This window comes from Dicentrarchus labrax, unplaced genomic scaffold (genome assembly GCF_905237075.1).
Source record: "Dicentrarchus labrax unplaced genomic scaffold, dlabrax2021, whole genome shotgun sequence".
Classification (NCBI taxonomy): domain Eukaryota; kingdom Metazoa; phylum Chordata; class Actinopteri; family Moronidae; genus Dicentrarchus; species Dicentrarchus labrax.
In genome coordinates this window covers 11,530,672-11,549,213 of record NW_026136720.1, presented here as the reverse complement: position 1 = coordinate 11,549,213, position 18,542 = coordinate 11,530,672, and the positions used below count along the sequence as shown (strand labels likewise).

Here is an 18,542-nt window from a genome sequence, read left to right as displayed (position 1 = left end):
GAGCGTCAGAGCCGGTGGTTAAAGGCGCACACACACAATCGCATCAAGTCGGCGCAAAACACCAGATGTATTATTATATAACCTTCAAAGTAAAGCGACAAACTGGTTCATCTTAAGGAAAATTAAGGGCGTTATTGCGCAAAATAAACGCTGGTTTGCACATTAACAAAATAACTGGAAGAAATGACTCATGTAAAAATAAACCGGTGATCGACCACCCTCCCCAACCCCCTTCCTTCGTGCGTCGCGAGTTTTACTTTGAAAACCCGAACCGGGAGCGCTCTTTCATTCTGCCCGGCTTGATTGTGATGAGGCAGCCCTGCTGGAGCGCACAGTCCGAGGATAATCGCAGGTGGTAAAGGGTTACAATCCGCCGAGAAGAGGAGACAGAAGCAGGTGTTGATTTGTATCCGAGCAAGCGTTAATCTGGCTCCAGATTATCACCCTTGGATCGAGGTTGTTGTGTGTGTGTTTTTTTGTTTTTTTTACTCCCCCCCACCTCGATGATCCACAATGCGGTCCTCGGCTTGGTTCGTCGCCAGTTGCGCTCTCATCCTCTGCACGCTCCGGCTGATGGACGGGGCCACAGGACAGCGGCAGTGTAGTGAGGTGAGAGATGCCACAGTCGATCAATAAGGGTTCGTCCTGTATACGCTTTTATTGTTAGAGCTTTTCTACCGGGAAGGGCAATTAGGAAGAAAAAGCAGTGATTGGGCTGCTATGGCTGCTGACAGTGAGTAGGTAATACGATTAAAAATTGATGACACATTTCCGGACCGATTTGTGGTGTAAAGTTTAAATTCATTCCCGCATCACTGCAGCAAAGATGCATCTCGACCATTGCTCTCTTTGTAAGGATATCAAGTTTGAACTGCGTGGAGCAGCATGAATCTCTGATGTGGCCTGGTGAGTGTTGAACTTCACTACTCAGTGCTGTTCATGCTGTTATCAGTTTCCTGCATACTGGCCTTTCCTTCCCTCTGGTCTGGCTCAACACAACACCTCCTCAGTCCTGACTGGCACCATGGTCACGCACAAGCACACACTCAGATAGTCCCAAGATAGAGGAGCAACATTCCTCAAAGTTATTGTGTCAGCCTCTGCTTTCACACTGGCAGGGAGATTACTGTAGCTCCCCAGTTAAGTCCTATAATGGTACTAAATTACTGTGCTGCTGTGCTTTAGCGCTGGCCTGGGATGACAGCAGGGTGACTTAAGAGCTGATGCCAGTCTCATGAAATGCATCCTGGAGCAGAGGCTCTCTTGCTGAATTATTGTGTGTAATGAGTATCGAAAAATCTGCCATATTTACTACAGCACTTGTAGGAGGCACTAGATAATGAGGGTTTAGTGCAAGCATGTAGTCCGTTTATTAGTGTCATATCTTGAATCGCTGCAGCTATAATGTTTAAAGAGAGTTTGGTTATGTTCAATTTGGCCTCTTGTCCTTTTGTCATCAGTGTGACTGTGCTTTATCACGAGACCCACAGACCAGCAGTGAAAATCGTTCCACACACAACAGCCTGCATGCGCCACGGTGTCAAAATCTGGTTTGGCTCAAGGAGCTACATTATGTAAACTGTCAGAAATCAGGCCACCCTCCTCTGTAGACAGGAAGATGGTGAGAAGCATTGTGGAGGCGAGAAAACCAAGCTAATGGCTTTCACTTCAGACCACAGATTAAAACTGTAACACATGATTAATAAATGTTCATCCTGAAAATGTGAAAAGCTGCCGGTGAAACGCCTTTGCCTGTTTTACCAGCAGCCCACCGCTGCCATTGCCCCTGTTCCCATCGCCGTGGAGATGGTATGTTATGTATTCAGGGCAGAAAAGGGGCTGTGACTGGAGACATATCACTATAACAGGCAGTTATGTTTTGTAAGCCTGAGCAGCTGGATATGAAAATTAATTTCAGTGTAATGTAGTGCCAATCCTTGTAGTCTGCTCTGATTTGCAAAACATTCTCACCCAGAATGAGATGACTCAGGGATCTGATTTGGGTGGATACCACTTGCGGTGTGATGTTTACTGACCTTCCTCTGGCCTACATTTGCTTATTGTATTTGTCCAAGGCAGTCGTGGCGACAGATTTCTTATGCAGATGTTTTGTGTGTGTGTGTGTGTAATTGGCAGATGGACTACTACTATGAGTACACAGAGTGTGACAGCAAAGGATCTCGGTGGAGAGTGGCCATCCCGCGGAGCCCTGAGGCCTGCACTGGACTACCAGAGCCAGTACGCGGCACAAAGTGCAGTAAGTAAATGTGTGTGTGTGCGCAAGAGGGTGAAATTTTACGTGTGTATCTCACCTTCTTATTAGTAGCCCGGAATTTCCATCACAACAACCTGACTGAACCTTTTTGGATACTCTCCAACCAACCACAGAGCGAAGCCACAGGCCCATAATCTCAAAATAATTGCTCAAAAAACTGCCACGTAATTAGCTCTCTGCTGATTTACTTCACTAGTTGCATCATTAATGGGCCACAGTAATTGTATCTGGTGTCACATCAGCATCTGTCATCAGGAGGAAATCTGTCCAAAATAGAGTTTCTTACTTATAAACTCTTCGAATAAAAAAGAGTATATTTGAGACATTGGTGCTTTTGAATGGACAGTTATCCAGAGGCCCAGTTAGGTAATTATTACAGCCAGTGCTAATGTTTTGCCATGGAAACAGATATGCTAAGTAAAAGGTGAGTCATTGGGAGTATTCCTCTTTTCGGTGACGCGTGCGGGGTGGGGGGTGGGGTGGGGGTATTCACAGACCTTATCTCTGCCTTATCACGATGGAGCCAGGAAGACAGACTTTAATTGTGTAAAAACACACTAATACAAGGTGGTCATACAAGTTGGTTCTTTCGCTAGAACAGGTTTGCCCTGTTTTTTTTTCAGCCCTGCTTCACTAATGGCAGAATTGAGAGGTGACTCACAGAATAGGGTGCATAATAATGGCCTGCTTGTGTTTTCTAACATGCATATTTACACAAGTAGAAACTGCATAAAATGGAAATGCGTGCCCTGATGAATGTTAATTTACCTTCATTGTTAGACTTCAGCAACAAAGTTCCTTCCACATTGCTTGTAGCCATTTGCGTGTTCATGAACACCTTTTGTGACTTTTGACTATTTTATGTTTCCTTCTTCCTGTTCAGACTCTTAGAAAAATCACATAAAGGACACCAGACATTTGCTTTCTTATAGCAAATTGACAAACTGTCTTAGCTAGGATTTGATGATGCTATTCATTGCATCACAAAACAATGCAAGACGCCCAGTTAATCAAGTTAACTGTCACCAAAGGAAAATTAGTTCCACGGAAAACTATTCTTAAATCAAATCACATCTGCAATACAAACACTTCCTGTTGTGCACATTAACACACAATACTTGTGTGAACAACACCACAGATTGCATAATCACACAAATTTTCTGCATTGTTTCCTTTGAAGCACAAAGAGGCATCACAATAACATTTGACCCCATCAGGTATGAGGAAAAGCTGACACTGTTAAAAGATTGGCAGGTGCAGAAGACACAGTGGTTCGTTCACTGGGGGAAAAAAGTGCAAAGACGGACACAGTGTGTAACAGGATGTAAGGATTAAGTTCCCTCATCACTGAGGCTGCATTATACTAAATGCGGCAGTGATTTGAATGACCATATCTCTGTCATATTTATCTGATTTTATATTGTATGATATTTGCAGCAGAACAAAAGAAGCTTAGGAATGATTCATTCAGTGTTTTTATTCTTCTTCTTCCCATCTCTCTGTACCTCCGCTCTCTGTATCCTCCAGCCTTTTCTTGCAAGGCTGGGGAGTTCCTGGAGATGTCAGCTCAGGAGTGTACCCAGTGTGCAGCAGGAAGCTATTCCCTTGGCAGCGGTATCCGCTTCGACCAGTGGGATGCCATGCCTACTGGATTCAGTAGCCTGGCAACCTCGCTGGAAAACAGTCCCCGCAGAGATGACAGGCTCACCTGCAACAGGTGTGTGAGCAGGGTGCAAGAAAAACTGAAAGATGGATTTTTTTTGTGTAAAATCAATTTTGTATATTTTTTTCCTGCAGTTCCTCCTGGATACCTCAGGGAACCTATCTGGAGTCCAACAGGGATGAATGCACAGTCTCTCTCATTTATGCTGTCCATCTGAAGAAACAGGGCTCTGTCAGCTTTGAGTACCAGTATCCAGACAACAACCTGCTGTTTGAGTTCTTTGTGAGTTTTGAGCATTCATTAGCTTTATCCTTTTGCTTCTGGGAAAATTATATCCATCGATCTGTCTGTTTAAGTGGATGTGAAGTGTGTGTGTATACACTGCCAGTAAAATGTTTTGGGACACCCTGGAGAGTACTTCAGTATTTCTCTTGTTAAATCTCAAGCAATTCTCTCATCATAAATGCCCTAACAGTGTAATGGCCACAATGTTAATGTTAATGGAAAAATGCTAGATCTATGTTACTGATCTTTTAAGGGCGCCCAAGAACACCTATTTCACTTTACTCTGTAAAACAAAGCGATTCTTCAGTGTAGCAACAGCTCCTCTATTGTCTGCTGTGAGCTGACATTTACGTCACATGATGAGTGTTGGTTGTGGAAAAGTGCTTTGAGAAAGAACCTGTTTCTGTTAATAGGCTTTTTTCATGGCCTAACACATACTGACTCGTCATAGCAGGAAAAGCAATTACATTATTAATGGCTGTATTTTATTTACTGTACTAGTTCCGGGGCCCTGGTGTTGTGTACATGCTGGCTCAATGACAGCATGCACACATGCGCTCACAGAACAGAGCCATAATTGACATTGTTAGTTGCACCTGTGCTTTTGCTGCTATGGCAAGTTAAAGGAGTCCCTTAATTAGTGTTTAATTGATGGCAGGTGTGCTGGAAAAATAAAAAGATAATATTTAAAATGAATCCTACTGATCTACTGTATAGTTAACTGAGGACATTTTAGATGTGTTTACATTAATATTCCATAATGAAAGGCAGATGTTTTTTGTTTTTTTAATTTAACTAAATTTCCCTTACAAACAACAAAAATACTCCCTCAAAGTATCTGTCTAAAGACAAAAGTCACTTGCATGAGTGTTTATAATAAATATAGCAGTAAGGAAACCTCAAAACCTCATAAAAAAGGGTAGTTTCAGCTGATGGACACTGTGTGTGTGTGTGTGCGTGTGTGCGTGTGTGCGTGCGTGTGTGTTTTAGATCCAGAATGACCAGTGTCAGGAGATGGATCAGTCTGCTGATACAAAGTGGCTCAAGCTTACCAATCATGGTGAATGGGCGACCCATACGGTAAGTGTTTCATGCCATGAGATGAACAATAGCACGGAGAGCATCTGTAGGATTTTTGGCAGCTGGCCTCCAGATAAATGTGTTGATTTTAGAGTGAGCAGCAAGAACTGGGTGGATAGAAGCAGGAAGCCTGTTAGTACACAAAGAGTGACATTGGCACTTGTTGTGTCCAGTATTTTTCCAGTCACACTGCAGTGGCAATTCCTTTTTGTGTTTAGCTTATTGTCAAGTTTGATGGAATACATTTTTATTTATATACACCGTTTGAAGTAGAACATATTAATTCAGTCACATAACATTTTTCTCCTCTGCATTAAAGCACCTTGCATGCATGAAGTTATTGCTGAATATGTACTACTGACTGTTTAGTTAGATTTTATATACAGAATATTAATTGTACATCTTTTATATTTTATTTCCATTTAAATTAAATGACCCTATGCAATGAAGGCTTAACTCTAGCAATTGAGCCTGTATCATAATTTGATGTCATATCTCATTAATTGAAGTTACATGAAGCAAGCCAGACTATAACTAAAACCAAACTGCAGTGTAGTTCATGCCACAGCTTCACTGATAATACATGAAATCATGTGTATTCTAGGTAAACCTGAAATCTGGCACCAACATCCTGTACTGGAGGACAGGTGGAGTCCTAATGGGGTCCAAAGTGGTCAAACCTGTTTTTCTGAAAAATGTTCAAATAGAAGGTCAGTGACACGTCAACCCCCTCCGTTCTTGCTGTAATCAGTGACAAATGAATGCACTAATTAAATATTTCCTTTTCGTTCTCTGTCATTTCCTTTTACCAGGAGTTGCCTACACATCAGAGTGTTTCCCATGTAAGCCGGGGACGTTTAGCCATGTCCCAGGTTCCTCCACATGTGATCCCTGTCCTCGGGACACCTACTCTGGCCATGGCGCGAGCTCCTGCACGCCCTGTAACACTACCACTCAGTATGCAGGTGAGAACACAGTCTGACACACAGAAAAAAATTAGTACACACATTCAGCATTTCAAAGCTACGATATATTGAATTTTTTGGAAGAACATAATGAAACTGCAGTGGAGTATTCAGTGTGGCCTAATTGTTATCAGTGCTGCTCACACAAGCACATAAAACAGCCAAAGGATAGAAAGAGAGCGTGTCCTATTTTCAGCCACATTAGTCAAACTTTAGATGTAGAAACGTGCTTGTTAGTTCATTGCGGAGGGCGTGCGTGATCGCAAGGGAGAAGCAGATTTTGGCAGATAATTTAGCAAGTATGCTCTAGTACTTTTCACAAAAGTACAAAGCTCCTATATTGCTTACATTTTACAAATTAGTTTTCTAATATGCTATTTCTGAGGATAAAAGCAGTATGTTTTCTTTTTTTCTTTTTAAAACACATTTTATTGTTTTTAAGCAGAGATAATACAAAACACAGAAACAAGACCTCCCACCCCGACCCATTAGACAGCACATGCTATTCAGAGTTAGACAAAAAAAAAGAAGGTGAAAATAGTCATAATGACCAAGACAATAATAATAATAATAATGACATATGATGAAAAAGTACAGTTCTAGTTTGTTTCCAGTCCGTGGTATGTAATCATGAGTTGAGGGTAACCAGTCATCGGCAGCCTATCTGTGTCCCTCAATTTGAGGGTTGCAAGGGGAGGTCTTATTCCATTCAGAAAACTGTCTGCCCCTCAATAGCAGATTTTTCAGATCTGCAGGTATATAATCCAGGAAGGGCGTCCAAACTTAAAAAAAAACAACTCATCCTTACCCTTTACAACACCTTGTAACCTTTCATGAGGGAGGATATTAAAGACCTCCCTGTACCAAAGGGTGACACTAGGTGGAAAAGTTTTGATCCAGTTTTTCAGTATACATTTTCAAGCAACTAGAAGGAGTTTTTCAAAGAGCTTTTAATGTGATGCAGTGAGATGCAAGTCCCTAGAGGGAAGGCCTAGGAGGAAAACCCCAGGGTCTTTCTTAATTTTTATTTTAAACATCCCACTGACTACTTTTGAAATAAGTGTCCAAAATCTGGAAATCAGTTTACATTCCCAAAAGTAATGGAAATACGTTCCCCTTTCTAAGTTGCACTTGTTACACAGAGGAGAAATGGAGTGGTCAATTTTGCTTAAAATAAGTAATATGCAGCCTGTGAAGTATCTTGTACTGAGTTTCTCTCAACCGGTTAGTAAGTAGATGTGGACCTGATAAGGCGTATCGTTGCCCGCCAATCATCCTCAATATATTCATTGTTCAGGTCTTTTTCCCATCTATGAGAGATGTCTGGTAAATGGTATGAGATGGAAGAACAAAGAAGTGAGTAAAATGATGCTATAAAATGTTTTCTGTTTTTGCGCTTTAGAAGAAATCTCTCTGCATCACTGTAAGAGATGTTAGTAGAGAAAGAGGAGGTCTGTCAAGACACAAAGTGCCTAATCTGTAAATACCCCAAAAAATGGTGCTCTGGAATATTGAATGTCTCCGGTAACTGCTGGAAGGACAGTAAGGTATTATCTCTCAATAAATCGCCAATTACATGAATTCCCTTGTCCCTCCAAGAGAGGAAACGTGGGTGAGCTGACACCTGCAGGAAAATCAGGATTTTGAGTTATGGGAGACAGTAAAGACTTCACAGTTTTCCTTCCCAGGTATTTAGATATATCATCCCATATCCTGATACTGTTGTAAATGATAAGATTGGCTTTTACTTTGGATTTATCTTCTTTGCTTCACATGTGATTAAGCTCCATGGGGAGTAAGGGTGGCAAGCCCAGGAATCAATACAGGTCTCTCTCTTAACATAAGAATGTAACCAAAGCCAGAAGTGGCGTGCATGACAGGCCAAGTTATAATACAATATATTAGGCATAGAAAGACCACCCATGTCTGTAGGTGATTGTGATATCTCAAATAAATTTGGAAAATGCCTTCTCTAAGTCTAGATTGATTTTCTTTGATAGATATAAGGGGAGCATTTGCAAAGGATATAAGAGTCGAGGGAGCACATTCATCTTAATGAGACTGATTCGACCAAAAAGGGAAAGGGGTAGGTTCTGCCATTGCTCCAGTCCTCTCTTGACCGAAGTACAGATTGGGGCCAAATTTAATTTTTGCAGATCCCTCAAGTCTGAGGACACTTTTATCCCCAAATAAGTAAAGCCAGATCTCGACCATCTGAAAGGGATGTTCTCCCGAACCTCTGTAGTATTCAGGGCTCCCAGTGGCATAGCTTCAGATTTACAAAAAAATATTTTGTAGCCAGATATGTTACTAAACTTATTGAAAATATCCATAATTGCAGAAATTGATAGCTGAGGGGAGGACAAAAACACAAGGATATCATCCATATTCTGCTTGCATTGTGAGGTAAATTGTATAATATTCAAGAGCCTTCTCACATTGCTGGTTGAATAGCATCCATGAACAAAGCCCGTCTGATCTGGATTTATAAGTGTCTGGCCAGGAGTTTTGACAGCAGTTTGCTGTCTACAGAAATTAAACTGATCGGTCTATAGGAACCACACATGTCAGAAGGCTTATCCCTCTTCAGAATAACCAAGATATTAGCGATGCCCAATGTAGGGGGGAGGCAACCCCTTTTAAAGGAGTCTAAATACATGTCTGTAAAGGGACCGACTATTTCCTGACTGAATGTTTTGTAAAATTCAGGGCCAAAACCGTCCGGTCCTGGAGCTTACCTCCCTTAAGAGTGCGTATGGCTTGTAAGACTTCTTCTTTACGGATTGGCTTGCATAAATTTGCTTTCTGTGCGTCTGAGAGAGACGGTAATTTTATCTTATTAAGGAATGTTGCTCTAGTCTTAGAAGAAGATGTGCATTTGGAGCTATAGAGGTCTTTATAAAACAGTTTCATTGCTTCATTTATATCAGATGATTTGAGGCACCTCACTCCATTTCTGTCTATGAGAGAAGGGATTACATTGGGCTCCGTTTTACCACGGGCAAGGCGAGCTAGTAACCGTCCTGGTTTATGTTTTCTTTTCTATCGGTGTATTTCTCGACAGGGATTTACTTGAATACATTTCCGCATTAAAGGCAGGCGATGCAAGCATATACACACATCATTCCAATGTTCGTATTAAGGCATGTATTCAGTATTCAGGTGGTTGGTTATTAAGCATTTTACATTCCAAAAAATCATCCTAGAGAGCTGAAATGTTTTCAGCACATCCACTGAATTGTGACAAAAGTTTGCTTCACTTTATATTTTTCAAAATATATAATTAGATAAAGTCGAACAAAACTTATGAGTTTGAGTGTTTGGGCATCACTTACCATTTGCCTGTAATTGATTACCAAACCTCTGAAGGCATGGCCTGATGCATTTAATAGGCAGTAACTCTTCAATGCTGAACTGGATCGCAACCATACATATTTGTGTGTAACATTTAACACAGTTCTACCCACAGGGGGCGCTACAGTAACAATATACATTTCTGTTGTCTTTTAATAAGATGAAACTTGGTGCACAACTTCTCCAAAAGCACATGCACGGCATATTGAAGCATGGCACCAATAGCTCAATCTCATGGCCATTAATAAAACCACCATATCTCTTGGACGCATTATTCAGTTACCATCGATTTTGGGTGTTATCCTCAGACGTGAATCACCAACACTTCTTGCTGAGACTCTCCACTCTGGGCCGGCGAGCAGCAGCAGTAGATGCAGCCATCGTATGCATTTTCTTCAAGAAATGCAAATATTATGGGTTTTTTTTAATGCTGTGAATGCATGTCCTGTATAATAGTAACCAAGACATGACTGTGAGAAGGCTAGAGTATTCAGAACATATTATATGTTTAATTCAGTACACCTCTTAATGAATATTGTATGACCCCCGTATGCTCCACTGCTGTTTTTTTAGCAGAGCCTCCTGCCAAAACAGCGTTCTTTAAGAGCACATTATTCTTTCTGTTCTTCTATTATTTCTCATCTGCACTCCCATCTTGCATCACGTAGTTCTTATTGTTTGCTTTACTGTACTGTATTGCAACTAAATGGTGTTATATTTCATTGGGATTCTTGTGTTTTAATGGTTTAGCTTGATGCCTTTTATGTGCAATGCTTGCCAATGTCTTTGAGAAAGGTTATTATTTATTAAAGTAAAACTGTATTTGTGGGATTCTGTGTAAATTATGAAAGTTATTCTGCAGATGCAATTTAAATGATAGTTACTTTATTTTTTTTTGGCTAGTGTGGTTTTATTTTTCCTTTACCATTACTCTCTTTCCAAGCTGAGGGATCCGCTGTGTGCAAGGACAGACCTCCATGTTCCAGGAAGGACTATTTCCAGATCCACACAGCGTGTGACCACGAAGGCATGGTGAGAGAAAAGAGGCCATCTTTAGAATAAAACACCCGGCACAGTCCAATTCTGTAATCAATGTCTGTTCTATTTCATCACCCCCATCTCTGGTTAATTTCAGACGCAGGTCATGTATAAGTGGCTTGAACCCAAGATCTGCCTGGAGAATGTCACTGGAGCTGAGTCTCTGCCTCCAAGTGGAGAACGAAAGGCCTGCCCCCCCTGTAACCCCGGTTTCTATAACAATGACACAGCCACCTGTTCACCGTGCCCACAGGGGACCTATTCCGATGGGATGAAACGTACTGAGCACTCTGTTGATTTATATTCTCTTTTCTTCAGTTGCTTTTGCTTTTGCTCCATGTGGTTTCCTAATTGTGTTTTTTAATCGCATTTTCTTCCCCCCAGCGTGTAAGCAGTGTCCTGCAGGCACTGAGCCCGCCTTGGGTTACGAATTTAAATGGTGGAATATTCTTCCTTCAAACATGAAGACCTCTTGTTTCAATGTGGGCAACTCCAAATGTGACAGTATGAATGGTGGGTCTCTCTCACTGTATGCCCCTCCCTAAAGAAATATGTCAATATTGTGAGAATTACACACATTTACTTTCTTACCAAAAGCAAGATGAGAAGATCTACCACTTTCATGTCAGTCTGGCTAAATAGCTCTTCATCCTTGAACCAGTACCTCAGGAAAAAAGGTTCTTCCAACAAGCATGTATAAGTTGTATATATTTTACATTGTTTTTATAATACTTCTCTATATGGGTTTATGCTACCCATACTAGTTTTATTGATTTATTTATTTTAAAATTGTGGTTGCGTTCTGTATCCCTATGCACCATGTCACTTTAACTTGACATCTGTCACTCTAGCCTTCTGGACTGTCATCCAGGTATGCTGTGAACAGTATGCCTTTTTATCTGCCTGCGTCAAGTATGATCCTGTGTGAGATATCGTAGATGTACTTATGTGTTCTGGGGCCCTTGTGTTGTATATTTATTTACATGTTCTGTGTCCTTTGTTGATGTCCTGAGCACACTGAAGCAAATCCCTAGCAACTTGCACCGAGTTGTATGGCAATAAAGTATTGAATCTTGAATCTTGAATCTTAAATATGAAGTTGAAGCCAAAAGATAGTTAGCTTAGCTTACCACAAATACTGGAAACAAAAGGAAACAACTTGTCTGGCTCTGTCCAATGGTAACGAATCCAACCAACCAACACCTCCTGAATCTCACTAATTAATAAATTAATAAATTAATAAAAACATGTTATATCCTGGACTTTCTTGGCCGGGCCCAGTAACTTTCTTTGATTGTTGCCTGGATACCTAGCACATTGCTTTTTGTGAAATCCACAACATGTCGCTATTACACTTTTGTTCCTGTTTCCATCCTGCTGACTGTAGTTTCTTATTTACTGTACAAACATGAAGGTGGTATCGATTTTTTCATCTAACTCTAAGCAAGAAAGTATTTCCCAAAATGTAGAACTATTCCTTTTATGTTGAGTTGATCCAATCAGTGTTACCTGAATGTATGAATTTCTTAAAATAGTAGAATAATGTGGATTTATCATGCGCTTTAGGCTGGGAGGTGGCAGGTGATCATATCCAGAGTGGAGCAGGAAGCTCCGATAATGATTACCTCATCCTCAACATCCATGTTCCTGGCTTCAAGTAAGTACAGTCATGTTGTGTTTTTCAGTATCTGTCACTCTCATCACTGTTCCGTCTGTTTCCTTTTGTCCACTGATCTTTGTTTGCATCTGCCTTCAGGCTCCCGACGTCTATGTCAAGCCATTCTGGGACAGAGTTTGGTCGCATCACATTTGAATTTGAAACTATATGCAGTGCTGACTGCGAGCTCTACTTCATGATGGTGAGAATCGCTCCTGACAAAATATTAAAATATTAACTGCTACGTACATATTAAAGTAAATGAGGTGAATGTTTTTTTTTTTTTTTTTTTTTTTAAGGATGTAAACAGGAAGAGTACTACGGTGGTCGAGTCGTGGGAGAGAACACAAACAAGACAGTCCTACACACATGTCATGACAAAGAATGCCTCCGTTTCTTACACATGGGCTTTCCAGAGGACTAACCAGCCATCAGATGTAAGTATGAGTTAACTAGTTTCCCATGTATAATGGCATTCTGGATCATAAATAAACACTGTGAACATACTGGGTCTTATCAGGATTGTAAAAACATGTTTCCAGCTAAGGATAGATGATGTATCCTCAAAATGGGGCAACTGCAAGACTCCTGTCCACCAGTTTGTGGACATTGTGTAGGCTAAGAAGAATAAATACAGGCATGTACATTTTGTCTCTTTAGCAAACTTAGAGAGCTTGGGCTTTTATGGGAACCATTGACTGTTGCAATACATTTTCATAATGCAAACACACACAAGTGAACCGGTAAGATATTAAATTTACAGTGACAAAAATCTTACGATGTCCAATTTGCCACTGCCTTTTATACTGCAAAAAAACAAGACAAAATGATAACATTATTTATGGTGGAGTACGGAGGATGAATTGAGGAGTCTCACAGCCTGAGGAAAGAAGCTGCTCTGTAGTCTGGTGGTTTGGCAGCCTTTGGGTTCTATGCAGATGTGTAATGTTCTGTGCAGTTTCATGTTGTTGCATATGAACCTGTCTGCTGAATTGTGGGGGTCAGGCCACTTATCCAGGCCCCTTGGTCTTTCAAAAGACCAGGAAACCTTGCCCGCCTGCCTTCTTCTGGTTGAATGTTCATGTTCATTGTCTTATGTCCAGAAACAAGAAAGCTCAGAAAAACTTTCCGACTGTTTTTTCAGGGCTCCTCAATCAGCAAGTTCAAACCACAACTGGGACAGCCTTTAGTCTTGTAAATCCACTCCACACTTGGTACACCTAACACTCCCTTCTGTTAGGTATTAAAGATAATTTCTGAGGTGGTGTTAGCGTTTAAACCAAACCGCAAAACAAACAGGCTACTTTATCGCCGTCCTCATTTAGTACCTTGCACAATGCACGGACATTGAAGAAAATATGTTTTATTGGGCTAGGGCATCCAGTCCAGATGCCTCCAACTTCATTGGCAGACGTAGAGGTGAAGCTTAAATCATTAACTTGCTTGTTTTTAAAATCGTCTGTTTTGCAGGAATGTAGGAATGTCAAGTGAGGACAGAACTACATTTTCTATAAAGCACCATTGCTGTATGTTTTAAAAAAAGTTGATTTGTTTTTGGACCCATTAGCAGCACACACACTGAATCAACACTGCAGTTCAATCTGTAACTGTTTTTCTCTTTCTGGTAATCTCTCAGGTTCGTAGGCATGTCAACGACGTGGCGCGCATCTACTCCATTTCAGTGAGTAACGCTGTTGATGGGGTGTCCTCTGACTGCCGGGCTTGTGCCCTCAGCACCCAGCCCTCCAGCTCTACTTGTGTGCCGTGCCCACCTGGCCATTACATAGACACGCACTCTAGCCAATGCACAGAGTGTCCTAGTAACACATACCTCGTCTCTCACGCCATGCCGAGCCCAGATGCCTGCAAACCCTGTGGACCAGCCAGCATGAGTGATAAGGTTGGTTGGGAAAGGAATCAAGTGTTTTTGTGAGACTTTTTTATTATTTGATTATTTATATGACACACAATCATATACATGTATTTGTGTTTTTTACAGGACCACAGTTTATGTTACAGTGACTGTCACTTCACCCACACAGAAGGCAATGTCACTCTGACTTTTGACTTCAGCCTCCTTGGGTCTGTGGGATCCCTCATGAACGGCCCGAGCTTCACTTCCAAAGGAACCAAGTACTTCCACCAGTTCAATATCAGCATGTGTGGAGGACAGGTATGAAGAGAGGAAACACACACATTCAGAAAATACCGCCCCTTTTTAAATGTTTGTGCGTGTGAATGCAATGCCCTTGCTATTTGCTCCTTTTCTCTATTTAAGGGTCATTTGGCAGTATGCACGGACAACGTAACAGACCTATCCATCACCGACTCGCAGAGGGAGAAAGGCGATGGAGCCAATGCTGTCAAGACCTTCATCTGTCAATCAACAATAATCCCAGCTAGTGGACGAGGCTTCCACACAGCACTTTCCTCGCAGTCCATTAACCTGGCTGACACATTCCTTGGTTAGTGAATGTGAGATACATACTGTGGTAGTGTGGAGAGCTGCATTTGCTATGTTTTATGCTCCCGTCATTTAAAGATACAGTTAAATGACAAGAAAAGATCTGGTCTTGTTTGTCTTTTTCCTGTTGTTATAGAAGAGCGAAAAATCAAGACCCTATAAATCATTCTGTCTTTATATGTGATTAACAGGAGTGACAGTACATAATACACTTGATGGAATAAGCGCAAGACCAGAGATGTACCCCCAGACCTCTAAGAAAGTCCCTGATGTCAACTTCTACTACAGGTACCTCGTATTTTTTCATTTCTATTTTTTTATTATTATTATCAAAATATTGTATTGCTCTAAGGTTCTGCGTTGCTTTCTGTGTTTTTCGTTGGTAAGGTCCTTGGAGACGACCTCATCTTGTGAGTCAGGTCGGAGTGCAGTGCTGACACTTCGCTGTAACCCAGAGAAGAGCACTAAAGGAGATCTCTCAGTTCCCAGGTACTACAACTCTTGTGTGTTTCTCTGGTTGCCTTTCTAATACCACATGTAACCTTTATCTGTGCTGAGATGTGGTGTGGTGTACAAGTGACGGCTTGTGCTTGGCTATTACAGTAGGTGCCCTGCAGGAACATGCGATGGCTGCACCTTTAATTTCTTATGGGAGAGCTCCGGAGCTTGTCCTACATGCACAGAGAGAGACTACCATCAGATAGAGGGAGCGTGCAAGGGAGGACATCAGGTGCGTGTGAGGAGTACTGGCACATATTTGTTTTGGTTCTTGAGTAAAGCACTTTTGGATTTGAAATGAAACAATGTGCTGACTTCCAGCTATAATCTGAGGGTGTTTAGGCCCACATCCCATTCACTGTGTAGAAATTATATCCTCCAAGCGTTAAAAAGGATTGCGGTTCCAACACCCATTCACCCAATATGGATGCAAACACCCTCAAAGCTGAAATTCAGCACTTTAACAGTCTTTGTTTTAGTTGAAATTCAGTGTGCTGGAGTAAAACAAATAAAACCCTCCACTGACTGCGTGGAGAATAAGTTTTGGCTCTATCACATTCTTATTTAATGCTATAGTATATTTGTGTGTGTTCATCCTCAGGACCTGCTGTATGTGTGGACTGAGCCGAAGCTGTGTATAGGAGGTGTGGCCTTACCCGAAAAGAAAACATTGCCATGTGAGGGTATGGAGTTCTGGGTACGGCTTGGTGCGGGGATGGGAGCTTTCACTGCAGTGCTGCTCGTCTCCCTCACCTGCTACTTCTGGAAGAAGAACAAAAGGTATAATTTCCCTTTTTTCTTCCTGCGTGCTTTTTTCCCTCTCTATCCCCTTTCTTTTTCTTTTCCTACTCGTCTGCTTCCTTCATGTATTTTTTCTTAACTCCATCCCTCCTTATCTCTTTTCTTCTATCCCTGTTGCCTTCCTTTCGCACTTTTCTTCCTTCCTTCCTACTCCCTATCACTCCCCCTCTTTTCTTACTTCATGCCTACCTACCTACCTTCTAATTTCCTTTATTTTTCTTTCGGTTTCATTCCTTTCCCGCTAGCTTTCTTCCATTCCTACTTTATCTGTCTGTTGTTTGCTCCATCCTGCCATTCCTTCCTTGTCACATCAGTTTTTGTCAATATTCATGTGGACAACATCATCTCTCTTCTGTTTTTTTTCCTACACTATTGATTCTATCACTTGTCTCTTTGCTAGGTTGGAGTACAAGTACTCCCGCTTGGTGATGTCCGCCAATAAGGAGTGTGAGATGCCAGGAGCTGACAGCTGTGCAGTAATGGAGGGAGAGAACGAGGGAGACATGGAGGATGAAGTTGTGTACACAAAACCTTCTCTACTTGGCAAACTCAAAGCCATAGCATCCAAGGTGAGTGTCTCAGAATATATGCTGGTGGTGATAACGTTTTTCAACTTTTAAGCTATTGCAAAAAACTGTTTGTTTTTGATTTTAGGGAAACGGAGAGAACTACGAACATGTGCAGCTAAACTCATCTCACTCGAAAGCGTTGGTATGGAGCTAGAGAGGTGGTACAGTGAGTGGGACTGAGGGGGAGAGATTGGACCCTCAAGAGACTTTCCACTGAACAACCCCTTTAACCAACCACCCCCTTTATGAGCTTTGGTACCTGGAATACCAACTGTGTGTACAAACACACATACACACACACACACACACACACACACACACACACACACATCATGCACCTAGGGCCAAGTTCACAGAAGTCCCACGAACACGGTGGCCTTAAAGCTTGGTACGTCAGAGCCGTACAACTCGAAGCATAGTGCTGTGAAACAGGTGTGTGTGACAAACACTTCCTGTTAATATTCTGATTCTGATGTCAGAAAGGCTGTTAGAAGTGCTCAGGGTAAGACAAGGACCTATTTGATTGGTGTTTTGTTATATATTAATTTCAGTCTGTGTAGTGTCTAATATTTCTTTAGACAGCCATGGTGTGTGACATATTTACACAGACTGGTATATTCTGGCCATATAAAGCCTCTATCTTCTCATCTGTTTGTTCTGTCTCTTAGTTGAAATTATTGTAATGAGGGAAAGTGTTCTGCTGACCAATTGAAAATGAAGATGTCATGTGAGATGAGATGAGGTTGTGGTGTTTATTTGTCCATGAATGTCAAATAAATTATGTATTTATGTATATGTGGACCCAGTGTGATTCCCTTGTCTACAGATTCTTTTGAGAAATCCAGACAGGCTTGATAGAGGGGTCTAACTGGCACTGTGGGTGAAAAATAAATGACAATAAATACAATTTAATTGTGGAATAATTTTGAATGTAACCGATATCACTGAAAATTTGGGGTTTGCTTGGAACTAAAGGTCCACTAATCAGTCCTGAAAATGCAGCCAACTAATTATATTTGTGTACCTTTTTTTTTTTTTTTTTTTTGCTCATGATAATGATTGAGCTGTAAAATTATTACCTAAGTTGAAACATTGAAGTGACAGGTTTTCCTTGAGTAAGATCAAAAGATTTATTCTTGTAATGACAAGCATAAGATCATCTTACAAATCTCAAATCACCAAAAATACATTTAATTCATATAAGAACTTGCTGTATATTTGCATGTCAGACATATAGTATAAAAGGTCTTTATTTTGTCACATCCAGTTAACATTGTGTAAATTGGTGATTGAACTCCCAGGTTGTAAGGTGATTTATGTTACAGGACATTTAGCTCATTTTTGTTATTACTACTACTGGCTAGGCCTCTGTTTAACTTAGTGGAAGCTCAATTTCTCTGAGCTTTCCTGAGGTCTGAATTAATCATGTAATTTTAGACTCATATTTGTCATTTTGTTGATCCAAAAGGATTCAACACTTAGATTCAATGTTACATATTTAATATAACTGTGGTAGTAACTGTGTTTGATGTTTGACACTTTAGTTGTGAGGGTAGAATGAACTATATGCACTGGGTCAATCTTATTTCCCTGCAGACGTTCATCTATCCAAAGATTCGTTTCTTGTGTGGCCCAAAATTATTCAATGCTTCAGAAGCCTTTGTCACTTTGCTTACAACACCATTTGATCAAAATATAGTGCTTTGGCCTGCCTACATATAACAACTGTGATATGTCAATGGCTTATAATGAGCTAGCTCCTGATATGATATCCTACAAGCTGAGGGCGCTGCAGTTCAGTATTATTTTAACATGATGTATTACTTTCAAAATGATCCCAACGCAAGTCACACCTCCAGTTCTGAGTCAGAATTGGCTTCCTTTTCACGGTTT

The 18,542-nt window shown here is 41.0% G+C and overlaps 1 protein-coding gene across 1 annotated transcript; it reads left to right on the top strand.

The window, feature by feature from the left end:
• Nucleotides 1-315: 315 nt before the first annotated feature.
• elapor2a (endosome-lysosome associated apoptosis and autophagy regulator family member 2a) lies at nt 316-17,442 on the top strand. The gene is made up of 22 exons (XM_051382512.1): nt 316-609; nt 2,137-2,257; nt 3,803-3,992; nt 4,073-4,220; nt 5,214-5,303; nt 5,908-6,013; nt 6,116-6,268; nt 10,566-10,654; nt 10,758-10,938; nt 11,045-11,173; nt 12,227-12,317; nt 12,417-12,519; nt 12,617-12,754; nt 13,954-14,217; nt 14,317-14,490; nt 14,596-14,782; nt 14,973-15,069; nt 15,169-15,270; nt 15,385-15,511; nt 15,881-16,059; nt 16,481-16,649; nt 16,735-17,442. The coding sequence occupies exons 1-22, from the start codon at nt 514-516 to the stop codon at nt 16,801-16,803; spliced, it is 3,003 nt and encodes a 1,000-aa protein (XP_051238472.1). The 5' UTR covers nt 316-513; the 3' UTR covers nt 16,804-17,442.
• The last annotated feature ends 1,100 nt before the right edge of the window (nt 17,443-18,542 follow it).